The sequence below is a fragment of the Athene cunicularia genome, assembly GCF_003259725.1.
Source record: "Athene cunicularia isolate RWA chromosome 14 unlocalized genomic scaffold, athCun1 chr14_part1, whole genome shotgun sequence".
NCBI classification, from domain to species: Eukaryota; Metazoa; Chordata; class Aves; order Strigiformes; family Strigidae; genus Athene; species Athene cunicularia.
Genome location: NW_020799118.1, coordinates 7,111,367 through 7,129,742, shown reverse-complemented (window position 1 = coordinate 7,129,742; position 18,376 = coordinate 7,111,367). Strand labels below are relative to the sequence as shown.

The window sequence follows — 18,376 nt, the reverse complement described above, 5'->3', positions numbered from 1 at the left end:
CAAAGAATGCCAGGCTCACTTGGAGTAAAGTACCTTTTTAAAAGGAAAAAAATTAGCTGCATTCATCTTGCTTAATAGATTTCATTTCAGGAGTTCTGGAGGCTTTAAACTTAGGTATGAATGATACTGACGTGAGCATCTACTGCCTGCTCACTAGTGCTGCCTCTGCCTTTCTCTTCCTTGCCTTTATTTCTGCCTGCTCCTCCATGCAGCAACTCCCAGCTTCTACTCCATAAACTGCTCTTTGCTCAAGGGCCCAGCACAGCAAACTTGGGTTTGGAAAGTAGGAGGGTATAAATATTCTATCAGCTGTACTTAATAATTTCTGGAATAATAACTATTTCAACTTTATCTCAGCCTATTCTAATTCATATCAGGAAATCCTTCATCTCACGTTCAAACCTTGTAACAAACATTTCCTCTTTTTTTTTTTTTTTTTCTCTCTGAGTGCCAAAAGCTCTCCTAGGCCTTTGTGCTTGGAAATTCTGTATGTTAACAAGAGATGCTCAAGCAGCCTTTATTTTAAGTGGCAGTGGCTGCAAAGCACAGGTCCAAAGCTGTCAGGGTGCAAATCGCTTCATTCTACTGCTGGTAGCACACAGAATCTTGTTGCAACTGTGTTTCCAGCTCCCTGCTGACAGCGACGATGTGTGAAGTTTGTGCAGATGTGTACTTTCCTTAAAATGGCCCTTGCCCCTCCCACAGCCACACTGCAACTTCTCTTTTCTTCTTTTTTGTGTGTGAGAGGTGGGGGGTGGTCAGGGAGGGAGGAGAAAGTGGAGATTGTCCAAGGAGTATGAATCACCAATTCCTCCTTTCCATGGACTAAGTACAGCACTTTCCCGGAAAGGAGGCAACGACCCCGCTTCAGAGCTGGCACAGCACGTTTCCAGAAATCCACACAATTCCCCAGAATAGCTTTTAACTGCTGAGCAGCTGCTGCAGGTACTACATTAACCTGACTTGCTGGTTTACAGCCTGCAAGGTTTCACTGAAGACAACCCACTGGTGTGCCAGGCCCCGGCAATGAGGGACTTGCTGAGTTACATCTTGCATGCCAGTACTGATGGACTTTAGGCAACGCTCCCCCTGGTTTGCCCCCAGCTCTCCCTGAGCACTTGACTAACTCACCCGCTGCCAAGGAAAACTGCCACAGCAAGAAGGGTTAATGGAAACGTGTCTGTGTTTTAACATGTTTTGAATAGCTTTTATTTTTAGACTTTGTAAAAGATACAGAGTGAAAGCCTATTGTTATTATGGTAAGAGGTCTTTACAAAGCCATCAATATTTAAAGTAATTAAAAGTATCGTAACAAAAGACTTTGCTTAAAAACTTGGCAGTTTAACAAGCACTCCTCCCTCGGTCATCTTTTATTCCCATCAGACCAAGGCCAGATTGTGATCCATGCATGCTGCAATAGAAACAAGAGGTGTGTTATTTCTGCTCAGGGCAGCCTTGATGCACATAAGCTTGCTGGTCTAGTAGTGAGAAGCCTGAAACCCTCAGGGTCAGCAGACTGAAAAAATCATTTTCCCACCCAACAATTATTTAGCATTCCTTTTAATCAAGAAGCCTCATCTGGACTGTCAGTCCTCTGGGAAACAGCAATACAGGAACCTTATTTGGCAAGAAATCTCTTCCAAGCCTGGGATGGAGCTCCCCTCTGACCCACTCGGGGGCCTGAGCAGCGTAAGCCAGTCTTTCGGCTGCTGTAGGCTCCTTGTGGGTACAAACTCCTGAATCCACCTGCTAGTGGGATTTGTGTCCCTTAGTTATGTGAGACAACAAACAAGCTTGTATAAGCGAGGCTAGTTTGAGATGGCCCTTGAAAAGTAAATTTGGACCTGCTGAGACCAGTGAATCTGCTGAAGAAACACACAGTGTGGATTGGAACTCCAGAGCCATCCTCTCCTCAAACCTGTCAGTGGGGCTGCCAGGTTAGTATGCAAAGTAACTGAGGTGATACAGGCGTGTAGAGAAGAGGCAAATGATTGCTCAGAAATGTAAGAACTGACTCAGCTACAGCCCAGAAGAAAGCAGTAAATGCTCCAAGGACCACATGTAGTGCTAACCTGCCCGCAGAGGTTAGCCCTCAGGTCAGGCCTCCCCATGGCTGGTTTAAACTGAGGCAGTATAGGATAACAAGCTAGTGCAAAAACACACGGTCATGCAACATCCACCCAATCAGCACTTCTCTAATAAGGTAGGAATTGTTTCTGTCTCATTCTGTATGCTGCTATTCTTCAATGTGGGGGGAAAAAACCAGCTTAATGATATTAAGGCAAATTATCTTTAAAAAAAACCACCCTAAAACATTTTTTTGAAAAGGTACTAGAAACTGAACAATCAGAACAGATCATGCCAAGAGCAGCCCTTGGTGCACAACCCTGCTGAAACAGTTTGTCACTGGCATTACACCTGAACAGACTCTTGGCTTGGGATGCATCTCCCTTCTAGGGACAGTTTGGTGCAGAGGATAATACAGCATCATGATTCTTCTCAGAAAGCTTTGCAAGCAAGAGAGGGGACCCTGGTCTGGCTGCCTAACCAGGCAGAAGAGATGCTGCTGAGCAACTCTGTCTCCTTGCTTCTGTTCTGGGGCACCACAAGGAACGGTACTCCTCCTGCTGAAGGGAAGGTGAAGAAAAGCAAGGGTAGATGTGACCTTTATTTGACTGTCTGAACAGTGACACAGTGAGAGAACAGAAAGAAGACTGCTGAAGTACATATGTACTCGGTAACTAGGGCCTTGTCTGGGAAAGATTTAACCTTTCTGGTTGATAATTAAGCAGTGAATGACCCAGGTTCTAAAATGCAGGAAGCCCACGCCATCTGGAAGCATCCCGGGTATTAGTGCTGAAGCCCAACTCAACTCTAGGAGTTGCCCTTTCCTATGAAAGCTTAAGGTTCTGTTGGTGAAAGTGTTCTTTTTTTCCCAGTTGTGTCCCTCATGAGGGCATGAATCGTCTCCCTGAACAGCTGTGGCCGAAGCACGTGTGTCAGACTGCTACAAGACAACTGGTAGATGCCTTGACTGCAGCAGTTTGGTGGTTTTAAAAAACAAAAACCCACGAAAACCACCCAAAAAACTGGCTGCTGTGGAAACTGCTCAATTTTCTCATGGCCACATAAAACTTACCTCATTGTCAATAGGGATGAAACATCCAACAAGGAAAGGCAGGTGAACTGAGAAGACCTGTATAATTAATCAACACTGTGTACTTCAGCCTTGCTAATCTGGACCATCAGCTACAGAAGGGGTGTCAGCACTTGTGCTTGTTCTGGATCAGGCATGGCTTATGGGCAGAGCTTACAGTTCAGGTTTTATTGGCCTAACATGAAAGTCAGACTAAGTACAACAGCTTCTTCAGGCCTTCTCTCAGGCTTTCACTTCTTTAGGCAGGGTTTTAATTTTTAATAGATTAAGATAGAAATATTTGGCTATGTATTTTCCTTGGCTCTTTGCAAAATAGGTGGCAATTTACCTGTTCACTCCAGGAAAGAGAACAACGCACAGCGTGTTATCCTGCAGACTTCTATACAGCTTTTTGATATGGTGGTCTAACTTCTTCACTTCTTTCCTTAGATCCTGCTCCTGCATAACAGAACATAAGCATTACAATCCCCAATTCATCTGCAGAGCTGTAGCAATCACACTTGGAAGTGTGCGTGGTGAGACCCTCGGGCAGTGCCAGGGATCAAACAGGTGAGGACAGCAGTGGTTACTGGCTGGCATTTGGCAGCGCAGTGGCTCAGCAGCAGGGAGAACCATATGCCCTACTCAGATGGCACTGCAGCTTCCTCCAGTAAAACTGAGAGCTGCAACTGGAGCTGTTCTTTCCTGTATGGCTACACAACTTGTCACTTCTCCCTCTGACTCCCATTCCACTCGCTACACCTGCATACTGCTCTGCCTGCTCTCATGTGGAAGGCTTCGGTTCCTGTGTAGCATCACTCACCGCCCTGAGCAGCTGTGCTGGTTTTAAGGTTATATAGCACTCTGCAAACATCCCATTGTCTTGCATGTTATCTCTCCAACTGCCTTGTGGGAACTGCTCCTCGGCAGCCTCTCTGCTCCAGGACCACCTGTCAGACGCAGCTCTGCACTTAAGTCTGCTCAAAGTTATCCCTCCTGGTTCCCAGGGCGGCACCTCCTCACTAACTGCAGAATCATCAGCACTGCTTTAAACTCACAGAGTCAGATGGTTGCTCCATTTTCTCACATAAGATGTTTCCTCCTTGCTTCTCATTGCTGTGATTCATTTGCCAAATCCATCTCCAGAGGTGACCTGAAGCAAGAGCATTTCTACTTCTTAGTTTACTGCCCTTCACAGTCCATCCATTTATAACTTCGAGGGCATCCACAGCACTTTGTGATTTCTGGAATTCTGAAACACAAAGAGAAGGGGAACATGCTTTAGCAGTGATGTTGCTGCCCTGTTCTTGGCACTTACAGGGCAGAGCTAGAAGTGTGGCGAAGGGAGATGAGAAACTGAAATCCCTGCAGCAAGCAGATCCTCATTTTGCTACAGCTAAACACCAGGCTATAGAAATGCCAGTTAACTGCAGCAGCACTCATCCAGCTGTCACATTTTTGGAGGCAATTACTTATCCGTCTGAAACTGCAGAGTAGCCAGCCCTCACGTTGAGGTACTGGAGTCAATAAAGTATCCCAGAACTTTTCGAAGTAAAGATTATTTTTATTTAAGCAGATTTTTTTTTTCCTTTTAAATACTCAGCTGTACTGCTGCTCCAAACAATACACGGTTTCACTGGAGTATTTTAAATACCATCACTTTGAGCACACATGAATTTCAGCAGCTCTTGCTGTGTCGGTGCAAAGTCCCAAAGGTTGCTGAATGAGCTTATTTGAAGGAAATAAGCAGGCTGTAAGTGAAGCTACTTACTGAGGAAACAGCAGTTCCTGCACTTTCCACTCTGGAGGTCCTTTGGCAGGAACAATGTTTCCAGGTCTTGCAACTGGCTGAATTCTTCTTGCAAGTCTGCTTCTGTTAATGACTTCTTTAGACCCGCCACATAAATCACACCTTCGTTTTCTACATCCAGTTCTAATTCCTTTATCAAAACATCACAGTCCAGCATTGCTGCAGTGACAGGTCTCTGGACCTGGAGTGAATTCAGCATAAAATGTCAGCCCAAGCAGCTCCATGTTCCATGTTTCTATTTTAAATCATTTTCTCCCACTACTAAAACTTGACAAGCTATTTTCCTTCTGCTGAAAAAAATATGACTAATGAAGGCTAACTTAATTAGTCATGAAAAAGGAAGAGAGATCATGTTTGTAATGCAGAAACACTTTAAAATTAAGAACCCCATACTTTGTATATGGCATTTTAACACACTGTTACTTGGCTGTTCCTTTTAAAGCTGCAGCTGGAGGTCAGAATGCTTTCTAACCCCCTTCTGCTGACAGGCAGAAAGAGAAAATAAACAGGCTATAACCACCCATTTCCCTTCTGCCAGTGCCCCTAAATTGTCCAGGGACAGGGAGATGGTAACAGCACAACCAGCCAGCATTTACCCAGACACTGTGCTGTGAGTACATGTCACATGTCAAAAGAGACATGCTGAATGCTGTTCCTGTGCTCAGCTTGGGCTTTTGCTATTTGCATTGTTTACCTTAATGCAGGATCCTGCTACCTCAGCTCCATTCAGGCTTTCCACAGCAAGCTGGGCAGCTTCCAGCACCTCGTATTGGATACAGACATAGGGCTTGAAACAGAATGATAAGATACTTCAGGCTTATCAATAAGACACACTACCCCTCCCTTTTTTTAAACGTCAGGTCTCAGTATGAGTTGTGTTTTGTCTGAGGGTAATAAATGTAACACTCCATATACTGTAGCTGTTAAAACCAACCTTTTTTTTTTTTTTTTTTTGGTCATTAAAGGCCTTAGTGTATCAGTTCTCTTGAGAGGGACAAAAAGCATCTCAGCTGCTTCAGTGCTCAAAGTCCTCTAGCTTGAACAGCACAGATAAACCACAGGAGCTGTGTTTATTCTTGTCATTGTGTGGAGCTGTAGCTGGTGACTAAATGACCCGAAAAAAAGCCCCAGACAGAATAACGGGTATTTCAGTGGTTCTAATCCTTATCTTTCCATGAGATTACTTGGGCCTTCCATGCCTGTCAACAAGCTTAATGCTCTGAGAGCTCCTCACCTGGTATGTTTCAGTTACCACTTTAAGAGACTGGATTGGTCCACACCTCCCAAATTCTTTTTTCACAGACTTCAGGCAAAAGCTTTTTTCAAAAGGACCTGCATAAATTGTCAGCATGTCAGTCAGCTTGCTTCTCACCTGTAGGAACACAGATTAGAGAAGGAACTTCACAAAGCAAAGGAACTAACTATGTGGTGCCTCCAGATAAGTAACATCTCTTTCCAAGCTCAGCAATGAAGACTATTCTCAAAAAAAAGTACCTTTTCACAAAGTCCAGCAAGAAGGTGAGATGCAACATACTCTGGACCCAAACTGAACTGAATGATACTGAATGTGGACAAGGGAACATCTTCTAAGGCTCTCTGAAGAATCTGGAGGGAAAAGAGTATACAAGACTCAAGACAGTTGTACTGCAAAGGATCAGAAACAAAGCTATTGAACTTAATTCCCAACTGCAATTTTCATTATTGTCTAAGGAAGCCCTCAGGCAGAAATAATTCTTTAGTGAGTCATAAGAGGATGTAGAGGATCAAAGCTTATTTCCGAAATGTTAAAATGGATTTAGCTAACCTGGTATTAACACTATTGCTAACAGTATTGTCAGTCAGCTTTTTAAAATAGGACTCATCTACCCACCCCCAGAACAAGAAGAACTTTGAATTACTTTGATGCTTCCTTAGACCAACCCACTCTAAGTCCATTCACCTGTTTGTTTGAGGTGCTCAGGTTACTCTGACACAGGCCAGAAGAGTCTAGTTCCTGTCTGCCCAAAAGGAGGGGTTTCTGGCCAGTCATCTGCAAGCAGTCTAAAAAACTAGCAGAGGGAAGAAAACTGTGAATCACTGTACTTATCAATATGGTGAATTATAAGGTTTGAAGATGTGATTGTCATATAAAAAATTACACAGTTGATATTAAAAAAGTATTCTTGTCCTCAACATCAAAAGAAGCCTAGAAAATGCTTTGTGACATCCAAGATGCAACTTCTGAAAGTTTTTCAGTGCTATGCTACAATTATTTGTGTCTCTATAAAGATCCTGATGGCTTCTGAAAAACATAATGCACTTCTTTGATTTTACTGGGATTCAACTGAAGGAAAAACATGCATACTTGAGAATCTTATTACCATGGTTTGGATAAACGTGGAGGCTCATTCAATTGTTTCTGGACCCTGCGCTGTCGTGGCTGTAACACAGCTTTGTTCTGTGAGACCTCAGCCAGTTTTTCAGTCGTCAGAAGCATCTCCAAGTTTAGTTCTGCTACCTTGGGGAAGGAAAAAGATTAGTAGTTGGCTTTCATCTCAGCTAATTGTAGCTAACCAAAAAGCATGTGCTTTCTCTATGAGTCACCTAGGCACGCTCCACAGTAGTGAAGAAACACAGGCATTATTTTCTTGCCTTATTATTTTCTGTTGTCGTTTTCACGCATGCAGCACTCATAACACCAACCAGCAATCATCTCCAAAAAAAGTTCTCTCAGAAATCAACGACAGAAGCAAGAGACTCATCAAACCAGCTGAATCACTACCACAACACACAAGGTCTCTCACTTCTTTCATCTGGAAAAATGATGGGCATTCCTGTAGGCTGGATGCCTCTCAATCCTCCTTTACCCAGTGTCCCTCTTCAAGATCAGAGCAATGCTGATTCATGTCAGTGGTCGAGTACTGAAACACTGGTAATGCTCAGGTCATTAAGATACCTGGATACATGCTAAAAGTAACAAGCTGTCAAAATTGAGACCTCTATCACAGCTCCATTTTCTCTTTTAAATCAACAAAAGGATGGGCAGAAATTTTTTTTTCTTTCATAAGCACAACTTGTATGTTCTGTGATTAAGGACAGAAATCTTAATTAGATATAGCTACCTTTGCTGGTCCTTGCTCAATAAAGAATTGAGCCAATTCCAAAGCAGCTCTAGCATCTTCTGCAGGATCATGCCCAAGCTTCTGTTCACACTGAATCTCCTTCCTAAGGCATCAAAATTAGGTGTACAGGCAGGTTATCTGTTTTTCCAAACTGATCAACATCCTGTCTTTTCTAAACTGGGTCCTTTTCGAGCCAAATAGCCTTCTCCTCTCCAAAAAGGATTTCAGTTCTGTGCAGCAGCGTTCTTGTGAAATATTCCCAAAAGTTACTGCAAGAAATGTTTCTGCAACATTGAGCAAAACACTGTTTACTGGGTTTGACAGAAGCAGTGCTAATACTCAGTACCCTGATGCCTGACTATTTTTAATTTTACTTCTTCCTTGACCAATGACCCAAGTTACAATTTGCACACAGACAGGGAAGCAACCTCCAACTCAGTGAAGTTTGGTGCTGCAAGACTATTAATATTCACTGTGTGAATGGTGAGAACTGTACCACTAAGACATACTATCCAGTGGTAGCTAGTACACTGAGGAATATGATTTAAGTCAGTAAATCATACTTTCATACATTAGCCTTTCTTTCCTGCTAACTGTAACAGATCTCCTTTGCGTGAGCCAGTGTCTTTGTTGCTCTACAATTCAATACACTGGTACTGCTACAGACACACGGAAAAGGTAGTTTTGCTAGGACTCAAATCTGGTTGGGTCACAGCAGCCCTGCTTCCTTAAAGACAAGCCAATTTATTATGCGGCCTGATGTTTCAAGCAGGCAGTAAATTCTTCTTTACTGTGTCTATTTGCACAGCCCGCTCCTTTTTTTTTAATTTTAGTGAAAAAATAAATAAATTCTGATGCTACTAGAGGAGGAGCAACACCCTATGATCCACCATAACAGTTTCTAATATTTCCCATGAAAATACATTAATAATCTTACCCTAAAACAGCTTTGGCTAGAAATTTTAACTTAAATCTTCGACCTTCATTTCTGGCAAAAAGCAATGAAGTGTCAATAACACTGGGGTGGATCATCTGGAGGAGAGAAAACATCAACAGTTTAATTTAAGAACAGCAGTCATTTTGAATTGGGCAGTAACTCTGCCCAACTGTTATCTCTGCCTCTGCCTTTTCATTTCAGTTGCCAGTTTCTCACTGATATATAACTGGTCCACAACAAGAGAGCCAATAGGAATAATGAAACAATCCCAGCTCTCCTTTCCAACACTCTGTTGGGAAGATCTAGATTGGATTAGAAAGATAAATTATGATTCAAGCATTTTAGGTTGGTTAAATTAAATACAGGAAGGACTTCAGTTCTTCCTGTGACAGAGCTATCAGAAGCATCTGGATGAAGCAGAGAGGTAAAGCATCTGGTGCAACTGTATCTATGTCTGGACAGATTTCCCTTCCTTTTGGGTTCTGAACAGCTCCTTGCAAGTTTTATAGATGTAAGTCTTTCCCTTTTAAATTCTTACAGACATAAGGCTATTCATAATAAATTAGCAAGTGATCACTAATAAAAAGAGGAATTGTTTACAGTTTTGGGGTCTGAAATGACTATCACAGGGATGTGAAAAAGACTCTTAAAGGCATACTCACTTCCAAAGCCTGAAGGTCAGCATTTAGAGAATGACCCACCAATACTGCATCATGGGGAAGCATTTTTTTAAGTCTGTTTTGGATGTCTGGCAGTCTTGTTTTCACTGGAAGAAGCATTTTCTTTGTGATTCCTGAGAATCTTCAAAACAAAAGTTGGATGAGGTAAAAGCAATACATCAGTGACAGTGCCTACTGCAGAATATTACAAGAAGGGCAAGTATAATGTGAAGTCAGTGTAACTAATGACAGAAAGCTATTTACTGCTTTCTGTTCCAACATAAGAGGATATACTGCAGGTATATTAAACTGCTATAAGCTACAACATGTTTCAAACATTTTTCTCTCAAGTATAATTTACTCTTCAGTGGTGCAGTTCTCAGAATCAGAGCACAGGTAACGAAATACTGCAAGACTAATGGTGGAAGGAGATGATTCCAAGCACCTGAGGGGATTGTCATGTTACCTCCTGGATAAAGCCGGGCAAAGTTTTGGAGCAGACAAGGCTTCAACTTTGCCTGCTACCAAGTGCAGCCCTAGAGGTCTGTACAAACTAACGAGCTGCTCTACTCATTTTTTACAGATGGGCAACCTTAGCTATGGAGCAGGGAGATGCAGACTGCAGTCCTCTACTCTTATCCTCCATCTTATTTTATAGCCATCAGTAAAGAGTAACTTGTACTGTGTATCATTAATTTGTAACAGAACTTTTCCTAGAACATTGCAGAATGGCAATGCTTCTGCCTAGTAGCCACACAGGCACTAGGAGAGTGTGTGTGTAATGTTGGTTATTCTAATCACATAGCAAGAACTGTATTCTCAACACCGAATTAAATGCAGTAGGCATCTGTGCAAACCAAACTGAAAGGTCCTGTGTAACAGGCTTAATGTGAAGGGGTTGCAGCTCTTAAAGACAAAGAGATAAGAAATTTATATGCAAGTCACCTGGTGCGGTAGTTTACTACTGTGCTTTCAGGTTTGACTAGTTCATTCAAGAGGCATTGACCCTGTGCATCCACCAAAGAGACACGAGTGACTTCATTCCCTTTTTCAGTCAGGCACTGTCAGGAAGAAACAGAGGCAGTTGTTGAATCAGCATGATGTTGTCACTCAAAAAACCCTAGCTAACAGCCAGCACCACTACTGGGTTACAAGCTCTACCACTCACAGCTGGTTGTTTTATGATGTAGCATGCTTAATTTTAATTGTTAAATGCCCACCATAAGCACAGCAAACACACAGACAAGCACAACACAAAGAAAACCATTATAAAGAAGTGCTGATTTCACAGAATCAGTCTGTGCTCTGCACTGCAGAGCTGTCACTGAGAGCATCTTCCAGAGATGCACAATTTAAAAGCAGAGTCCAGGTTGTATCGTTAGTTACTCAATGCTGATGCCAAATAGGCATCGCCACAAGGTCAAAACTGCACTAAAGGAGGAATCTTCACCCCAGCATGCTGACAGAACTGTGATGGCTAAAGGAAAGATGTGTGATAGAGAAGTATCTTTCCTTTCCCAAATCTTGGGGAGGGCTGGGAGGAGGAATTCCACAGCAGTCTCAGGGGGTATCGCAGCACTGCTGATGAGCCTGGCAGATCCAGCTGCTGCTCTGACAGCCAACGCAGAACTGAGCTCTGCTGCATGGCTCAAGATATTTCTGTCTTGTTTCCAGAACCACTTCCTGAGTCCTTCCCATGGCTGCATTAACACTGGTACTGTCAATGAAGGGACTGGCAGCATATATCAGTGTATCAGAAGTGGTTTAGCAAATACACAGGGTACTTGGCTCACTTTGGAATAGCTGGTAGGAGTTTGGTTGCTTGACTATGTTTTGTAAGGTCACAAACATTTATTTTTACCATTTCACAATCCAGACCAAAGAGGGGGCTGCTGTCTGTCCTCTGCTGATCACACTCTGTATATATATAGCCCTTACATCCAGGGGAGCCTAGAATGAAAAGATACTCATGAATAAGAAACAGACCTCTCTCTTCTAAAACTCATCATATATCTTATATGACCAAACTGTCAAAATCTAAAAAAACCCAAACAAACCAAAACACAACAAAACAATCAAACAAAAACCTGCAAAAACTGACCTTTTATGGGATAGTCATTTTTTTCCTGCTCTTCTAAAGTTAGAGTGTAGCTAGTAAGGCCTCGTTTTTTTTCTCCGTATTTCTGAAGGATGGGATCACATTGCAGTTTCGAGCTTTTAGGAACACATTCACTGCTAGTGGAATTCAAACCTGCAAAATACAGAGGCATCTGTCAAGCTCTGATAGCACCCCCTACTTGCAGTCAGCTTTCTGCATTAGTATGCATCCTAAGAGGCTATACCACTTCAAAGGAAAACACTACTTGGAACAATAAACTGGAAGATGGGGAGGGAGGAGAAAGAAAGACAGAAAGAAAGACAGAAAGACAGAAAGAAAGACAGAAAGAATCAGTCTATCTAGCTGTCTATCTCCAGTTTACTTTTATTTCTCTCCATTTTACATATATATATATATATATATGCATCTCCAGTTTATATCTTATATATACATTATAGGAGAGAAGTAGAAGGTGACTGGTGACAGCCAACATGTCTTCAATAAGTGTAAATCATTTCTGACAAATTTGGTGGCCTTCTACAATGGGGCTACAGTGCTGGTGGATAAGGGAAGAGGAACTGACATCATCTACCTGGGCTTGTGCAAAGCATCTGACACTGTCCCACACAACATCCTTGTCTCTAAACTGGAGAGACAGGGATTTGATGGATGGACCACTCGGTGGGTAAGGAATTGGCTGGGTGGTCGCACTCGAAGAGTTGTGGTCAATGGCTCCATGTCCAAGTGCAGAGCAGTGACAAGTGGCGTCCTCAGGGGTCGGGGTTGGGACTGGTGCTGTTTAACATCTTTGTTAATGACACGGACAGTGGGATGGAGGCACCCTCAGCAAGTTCACCAACGACACCGAGCTGTGTGGTGCGGGGACACGCTGGAGGGAAGGGATGTGCCATCCAGAGGGACTGGACAGGCTGCAGAGGTGGCCTGTGCAAACCTCCGGGAGTTCAACAAGGCCAAGTGCAAGGTCCTGCCCATGGGTCGGGGCAATCCCAAGCACAGACACAGGCTGGGCCAGGAGTGGATTGAGAGCAGCCCCAAGGAGAAGGACTTGGGGGTGTCAGTGGATGGAAAACTGACTGTGAGCCAGCAATGTGTGCTCACAGCCCAGAAAGCCGACCCTGTCCTGGGCTGCATCAAGAGCAGTGTGGGCAGCAGGGTGAGGGGGGGGGATTCTCCCCCTCTGTGAGTCCCCCCCTGCAGTGCTGTGTTCAGCTCTGGGGCCCCAAGTGTAAGAAGGACATGGACCTGCTCGAGAGGACCTCCCACATGAGGACAGGCTGAGAGAGTTGGGGGTGTTCAGCCTGGAGAAGAGAAGGCTCTGGGGAGACCTTAGAGCAACCTCCCAGTGCTTAAAGGGGCTACCGGAAAGGTGAGGAAGGACTCTTGACCAGGGAGTGTAGGGATAGGACAAGGGGTAGCAGCTTTAAACTGAAAGAGGGCAGATTTAGATTAGATACAAAGAAGAAATTCTTCACTGTGAGGGTGGTGAGACACTGGCACAGGTTGCCCAGAGAAGCTGTGGCTGTCCCCCCCGGCAGTGTTCAAGGCCAGGTTGGACAGGGCTTTGAGCAGCCTGGGCTAGTGGAAGGTGTCCCTGCCCATGGCAGGGGGTTGGGACTGGGTGATCTGTAAGGTCCCTTCCAACCCAAAACAGTCTATGATTATATATACATAATCATACATACACAATACCATATATAATGTATATAGTGTATATATCATATCTATATATAAAATATACTTGATATTCAGGATACTTGAATCTTTTCCCAGATCAGCTACTAACACTGCTGGCTGATTCAGAAGCAAGTCACATCACAAGTCTCTGCCTCACATTCCTTTCAGAAACAGAGAGAACAAACTTGCCTCGTAAGCATGAGAACATAATCATCTGTTACTTCATGTAAGCTGTAAAAGAAGTTACCTTTTTTTAATACCTTCTCTGTGAAATTCTTTCTTGTAAGTGTTATCAAGAGAAAATGTGCTCTAAGTGTAGCTCACCAAGAAGCAAGCACTGAACAACACCAGAATCCACAACTGTATAAAGTTAAATTATCCTGTAGGTGACTCTCTGCAGATTGCACTTAAAAGAAAAATATACCTGACATCTCAGGTCTGTGAGTGTGCAGAAGGTTTAGTCAGGATGCTAAAGGACTCTGTCAATACACTGAAAGTAACAGCTGTTCATTCTCCCATTTAGGACCTGAATTCAAGATTCTTTGTTACACTTCTAATAATTTCAGTGAAGTTCGCATTGTAGTCTTTTGCAGGTTTTGTACAAGCCTGTTGGATTACAATCACCTCTATAAAGAGTGTAAAAATAGGAAATCAGTCATCAACACACCCGTTCTTTACGTTGATTTGCTGCTCAGTATAACAAAGAAAACTAAGAAGAAATGAGTAACTACTTAGCTTGAATTGAATTTATATCTTTATCTTTTATTAGATACATTTTAGAATAAAATAATCACAAAATAGGCAATGAAACATCAGAATTTTGGATTAAACATGTTAAAAACTCTCTGCATTTTGCACTTACTTGGTTGAGTAAGCCCAAAAGAGTTAGTGGACTAATCAGAGTAACTAGTCTCATAGTTTAAGCCACTGTATGTTTTCCTTTGTAAACAAGTTTACCATACCAGCATGCTGGGATTGCACAGGAGGCAAAGGCATAAATTACTGTTAAAAGCAAGTCACTATGATTCAAAGAGATGATGCAAAACCAGATACCTTGTGCGGTGTTTTGAGGTTTCAGGTTTGCTCCTTCTCCGTACAAGCTGGCTAGGAAGTTAGTGGAAGATGATAATGTGAATCTCTGAAAAAAGATGTGTTAGAGACTTTGAAACAGAAGCAGACATATCAAGCAAATAAGATGTTTCTTGACCCCCAAACCAGCCAAATTTAGCAAGATGGATAAAGAAGTAGTGGAAATATGTTTGGTGTTTACCTAAGGAAGAAAAAAAAAACCCAACACAAACCCAACCCATTTTAATGATATACGATACAGGATTCTTTGTACTAAGGGACAGATTTGCCTTGTCTGATATGATCAAGAAAGCAAATCTCAAGACTTTCTTTGACAGAAACTAAAGTACATTCCAGACTTTCCAGTTAAGTTGTGATTTGCATTTGCTGCAGTTCAGGGAGAATCAAAGTCTAGAAGTCTGAATCAAAGTGCTACTTTCTTTCTTCAAAAATTTTGCTTGTAACTCAGAGAATTTAAGTAATTATTTTAATAATACTTTTGGAAAATGGGAGAAACTTGACATAAAGTGCAAATAGTACAAGTGAGATTTTTCAACCAATGGAAATAGCATAACTCTATTGAGTGTCTCCTCACTCAGTAAATTCCAAATTAACTGTGATATTTTTAATTTCATTGGCATCCTGAAGATGCAGGAAGCATAAAAGTCAGAGGTCTGAAACATCAATACATGTTTCACCTGGTAAGGCTTCAAAGATATAAGTCCTGAAAAGTTGTTTCTAATATCAAAGCCTTGGCCTTTGTTTTGAGCTGACAACGGCTACAAATAGATCCTCTCATTAGCTTGCTTTGGGAGTCAAAGATGGCCACTTCCTACTGGAAAAGGCAGTGATTTCACTGCAGCGATTAATCCTTGGGACATGGTTTCAGGATTGGAAAAAGTTTAGAAGACAGCAATACAGGTTGGGAACTTACATGCCGGAACACTTTTCTGAGGTGTTTGAACTGCAAATAGAATTTGTAGAAATGGAGTTGGCTCGTTTCATGTAGAACAATAACCACAACCCCAGCCAGGTGGCTTTGGTGATAAATACGGCACAAAAAAAAAAAAAAGAAAAAAAAAATCAAAGCAAAACAATTATCAAGCACTCTTAAAAACAAACTTGGAACCAGCCCAGTTTTTAAGTCAGTGAATGGCAAAGTGCCAAATGACTTCAATGAGAAGAGGCTTTATAGCTTATCTCAAACAGCCACATATTCCTGGAAGCAACAGAATACAGGAGACAGAGAAAGAATGAGTTATAGCAACATTTTGCTGCAGTACCACTTCAAGACAATTATATATTATTAATGTGCATCAGAATGTGGACAAGTAACTTCAGCTGTAGTGATGTAGTCTAGTGAATGAATGCATAAAATAATTATCACAAAATCATTTTCTATTCACTACTAAAAATCTAAAGTGGGATTATTTTTGCCTCAACTTTTGTTATATTTCACCATATTTTTGCCATCTGAGGTTATATACCCTCCTCAGCCTTTCTCTTCCATTGCTGAGAAGCTTCCCTGAAACAGGGCAAAGTGACTAAAATGTTTTTCCCCAAACACTCCAGAATAGACTCTAGTCTGTGTCAACTATGTCTATCATGAAATGTGTTAATATTTTTTGTGTCATATTATTAACATGGTATTTCATTTCTCAGTGTGTGAAACTTCTTTAGTTCCACAAAATTGTTTAGTTTTTGAAAGCTGCATGAAACAAAACTATGAAATGGTAGAATTTTTGTCAGGAAGGGAATTTTGGTCTCTGGCCAAGTCTAACAACAGTAGTATCTACATAATACAGGCTGCCATTATGGCAACTGCGTTGCAAGGATTCCAAAACCAGCATGGCCAACATGCCTTTAGGTATGTTTTCACAACACATGAGGACACAAGACAGGGTTGATTCCTGGATATGAATGTGTTGTACCTGGGCTGTGTTGCATTGTGGCAGTTTCCCAAAGCTGCATACTTTAACAACTCATAGAGCTGGTCGTGGTTGATTTCGCAGTCCTCACCAAATAAAGCTGCTGACAAACGAGATGACTTTTCCTGTAGAAAGGGAAATGCTAGTAAAGAAAGGTTTTATGTCCTCACACAACTTCATGGAAAATGAAGCGAATTATATGGTAAAAGGAAACTATTTACATTTGAATACAATCAACTACATTTAAAACAACTTTTCCACTCATTATAGGCAAGTTTCCTTTCAAATTACACTTTAATATTAAACTTACTATCAATATTTCAGTAACCTAGGTACTCTAACTTCAAAGATTTATCCAATAAAGATTAATGTAAATAGATGTATGTAGTAAGGAGACAAAGTTATTTGATTTGCAAACACTATGTTCTGCTCTCTCAACCAATTCACCCACTTGCTGATGTAGAGCTTTAGGCATTTATGTAAGTGTTACATGTTGTTGCTTCATGCAAGGTTTTGCTGAAAGCCATTACTTCATTTACATTATGTGATCTGTTTTGGCAGATGGATTTGCTGACCCCTACAGGAAAAAAATTGTTTCAGTAAAATCCCAAACTGCAGAAAGCAAGCATGAAGAAGACGAGATGGAGTAGAAATTGCACCACACAGTTCAACACAATAGTTCTTTAAGCCTAAATGCACAGATTCTCCTAAAAGCTAATCAGCAAGTAAATGCATGATTTTGGAGACCTCCACTGACCATATGGGCTGTTCCAATGAGCACTTTTCAGCTGTAGAAATTTTAAAGATGCTCTTTATATGATGAAAAGACATCACGACATATAGGGGAAGAGAAAAAAGGCCACAGAACACTACAGAACATCAAATCCCACAGGATAAACAACTACCAGAATTTGTGTTTTCCCCCCCACACTAACAAGCCTTGGACTCACAATTTTTGACAGAGCCTGCCCACATGGGACTGAGCTGGTGCGCTTTTGAAGCCATTTGTCATTGGGTAGAAAAGCTAAACAGAGGTGACAACCTTTCAGGTTCAAGTGGTTAAGAATCATCTGGTAATAATAATAGTAACACAGGGTGGTGTAATTGCTAGTCCCTCATCTCTCATGCTAAGTTAGACAAATGACACCGTTGTTTTCAATACAGCCTAATTAGAGGTCTGCAAAAAACCCCCCAACCAAACAGCAGAACTTTTGTTTCACCAAGCAAAGGCTACCTGCCAACTGCAGGAACGTCAGTCTCTAATCAGGTACAAGTTAAGACTGATCTCACAGGTCTGACACGCTTACTCTTGTCCCACACGGGGCACTAAAGAAGCTGTAACCTGGCTGAGTAAAGTGTTTACCATGAGGTTGAAACTTTGGGATAATTTGCATCCTTCGGTTGTGAATGTGCTGAGTGGATACAATGCTCCTTTCAAGATCTACTTTGTTTAGGAAAAAGTGTATTAGGAAAGAGGAGAGTGTATTTATTTTTTAACAAAAACCCTTAAATAGAAATGCCTAACACCTAAAATGAGTTCATGTCCATATTTTTTGGAGCAGAACCTAAGCCATTCGGCATTATCTTTAGTCAACCCCCTACCCAGACTGCCAGAAAAACATGGTTTTTCTGAGTTTCCAGTATCCGACGTGTGATGCAATAAATCTAGCAAAACCGTGGCTGTAAGAAATACCGCACAGGCGCAGGCCAGCGGCCTTGTCCCCACAGCAGTGCACCGGGCGCGCTCTGCCGCTCACCTCAGGGCCCCGGCCGCCGCCATCCACCTTCCTCCTCTTCCGAGCCGCCGGCCGTTCCCCCGCGCCCTCAGCGGCTCCGGCGGGCCTTTTGTACCCGTTAAGGCAGACGGCCTTTGCCATGGCCTAGAGGAAAGCACCGCGGGGTCAGGGCGGCGCGGGGCGATGCCACCAGGGCCCCTCACAGCCC

General features: G+C 42.3%; 2 protein-coding genes across 5 annotated transcripts in view; one reads left to right on the top strand and one right to left on the bottom strand.

Moving 5' to 3' along the window:
• Positions 1 to 1,192: 1,192 nt before the first annotated feature.
• On the bottom strand, positions 1,193 to 18,368 carry REXO5 (RNA exonuclease 5). 4 transcript variants are annotated; one of them, XM_026858800.1, is made up of 19 exons: positions 18,190 to 18,368; positions 16,436 to 16,557; positions 15,439 to 15,565; positions 14,490 to 14,574; positions 11,745 to 11,894; positions 11,505 to 11,593; positions 10,589 to 10,704; positions 9,647 to 9,785; positions 8,985 to 9,079; positions 8,048 to 8,150; positions 7,307 to 7,443; positions 6,886 to 7,012; positions 6,441 to 6,551; positions 6,181 to 6,318; positions 5,641 to 5,733; positions 4,908 to 5,127; positions 4,195 to 4,388; positions 3,486 to 3,595; positions 1,193 to 1,411 (listed from the first exon to the last, which is right to left on the bottom strand). In XM_026858800.1, exons 1-19 carry the CDS (start codon positions 18,307 to 18,309, stop codon positions 1,342 to 1,344), a joined length of 2,346 nt encoding a protein of 781 aa, XP_026714601.1. In that variant the 5' UTR covers positions 18,310 to 18,368; the 3' UTR covers positions 1,193 to 1,341. The 4 variants fall into 4 exon arrangements, with proteins under 4 accessions (XP_026714601.1, XP_026714602.1, XP_026714603.1 ...); XM_026858801.1 differs by having other exon boundaries at positions 6,886 to 6,994; positions 18,190 to 18,309; XM_026858802.1 differs by lacking the exons at positions 15,439 to 15,565; positions 16,436 to 16,557; positions 18,190 to 18,368 and adding an exon at positions 13,861 to 14,062.
• The window catches only part of ERI2 (ERI1 exoribonuclease family member 2), a 5,140-nt gene continuing 5,115 nt past the window's right edge, over positions 18,352 to 18,376 (top strand). The window contains exon 1 of the mRNA XM_026859148.1: positions 18,352 to 18,372. Coding sequence (XP_026714949.1) covers positions 18,352 to 18,372 — 21 coding nt within the window. The remainder of the gene's footprint in view (positions 18,373 to 18,376) is intronic.

Coding starts and splice junctions, on each gene's coding strand:
- REXO5 (XM_026858800.1), bottom strand. CDS start 18,309: ATGGCAAAGGCCGTCTGCCTTAACGGGTACAAAAGGCCCGCCGGAGCC. Junction 8,151..8,984: donor CTAGCCAAAGCTGTTTTAGG/GTAAGATTATTA, acceptor TTGATGCCTTAG/GAAGGAGATTCAGTGTGAAC. Junction 7,444..8,047: donor TTGAGCAAGGACCAGCAAAG/GTAGCTATATCT, acceptor TCCTTCCCCAAG/GTAGCAGAACTAAACTTGGA.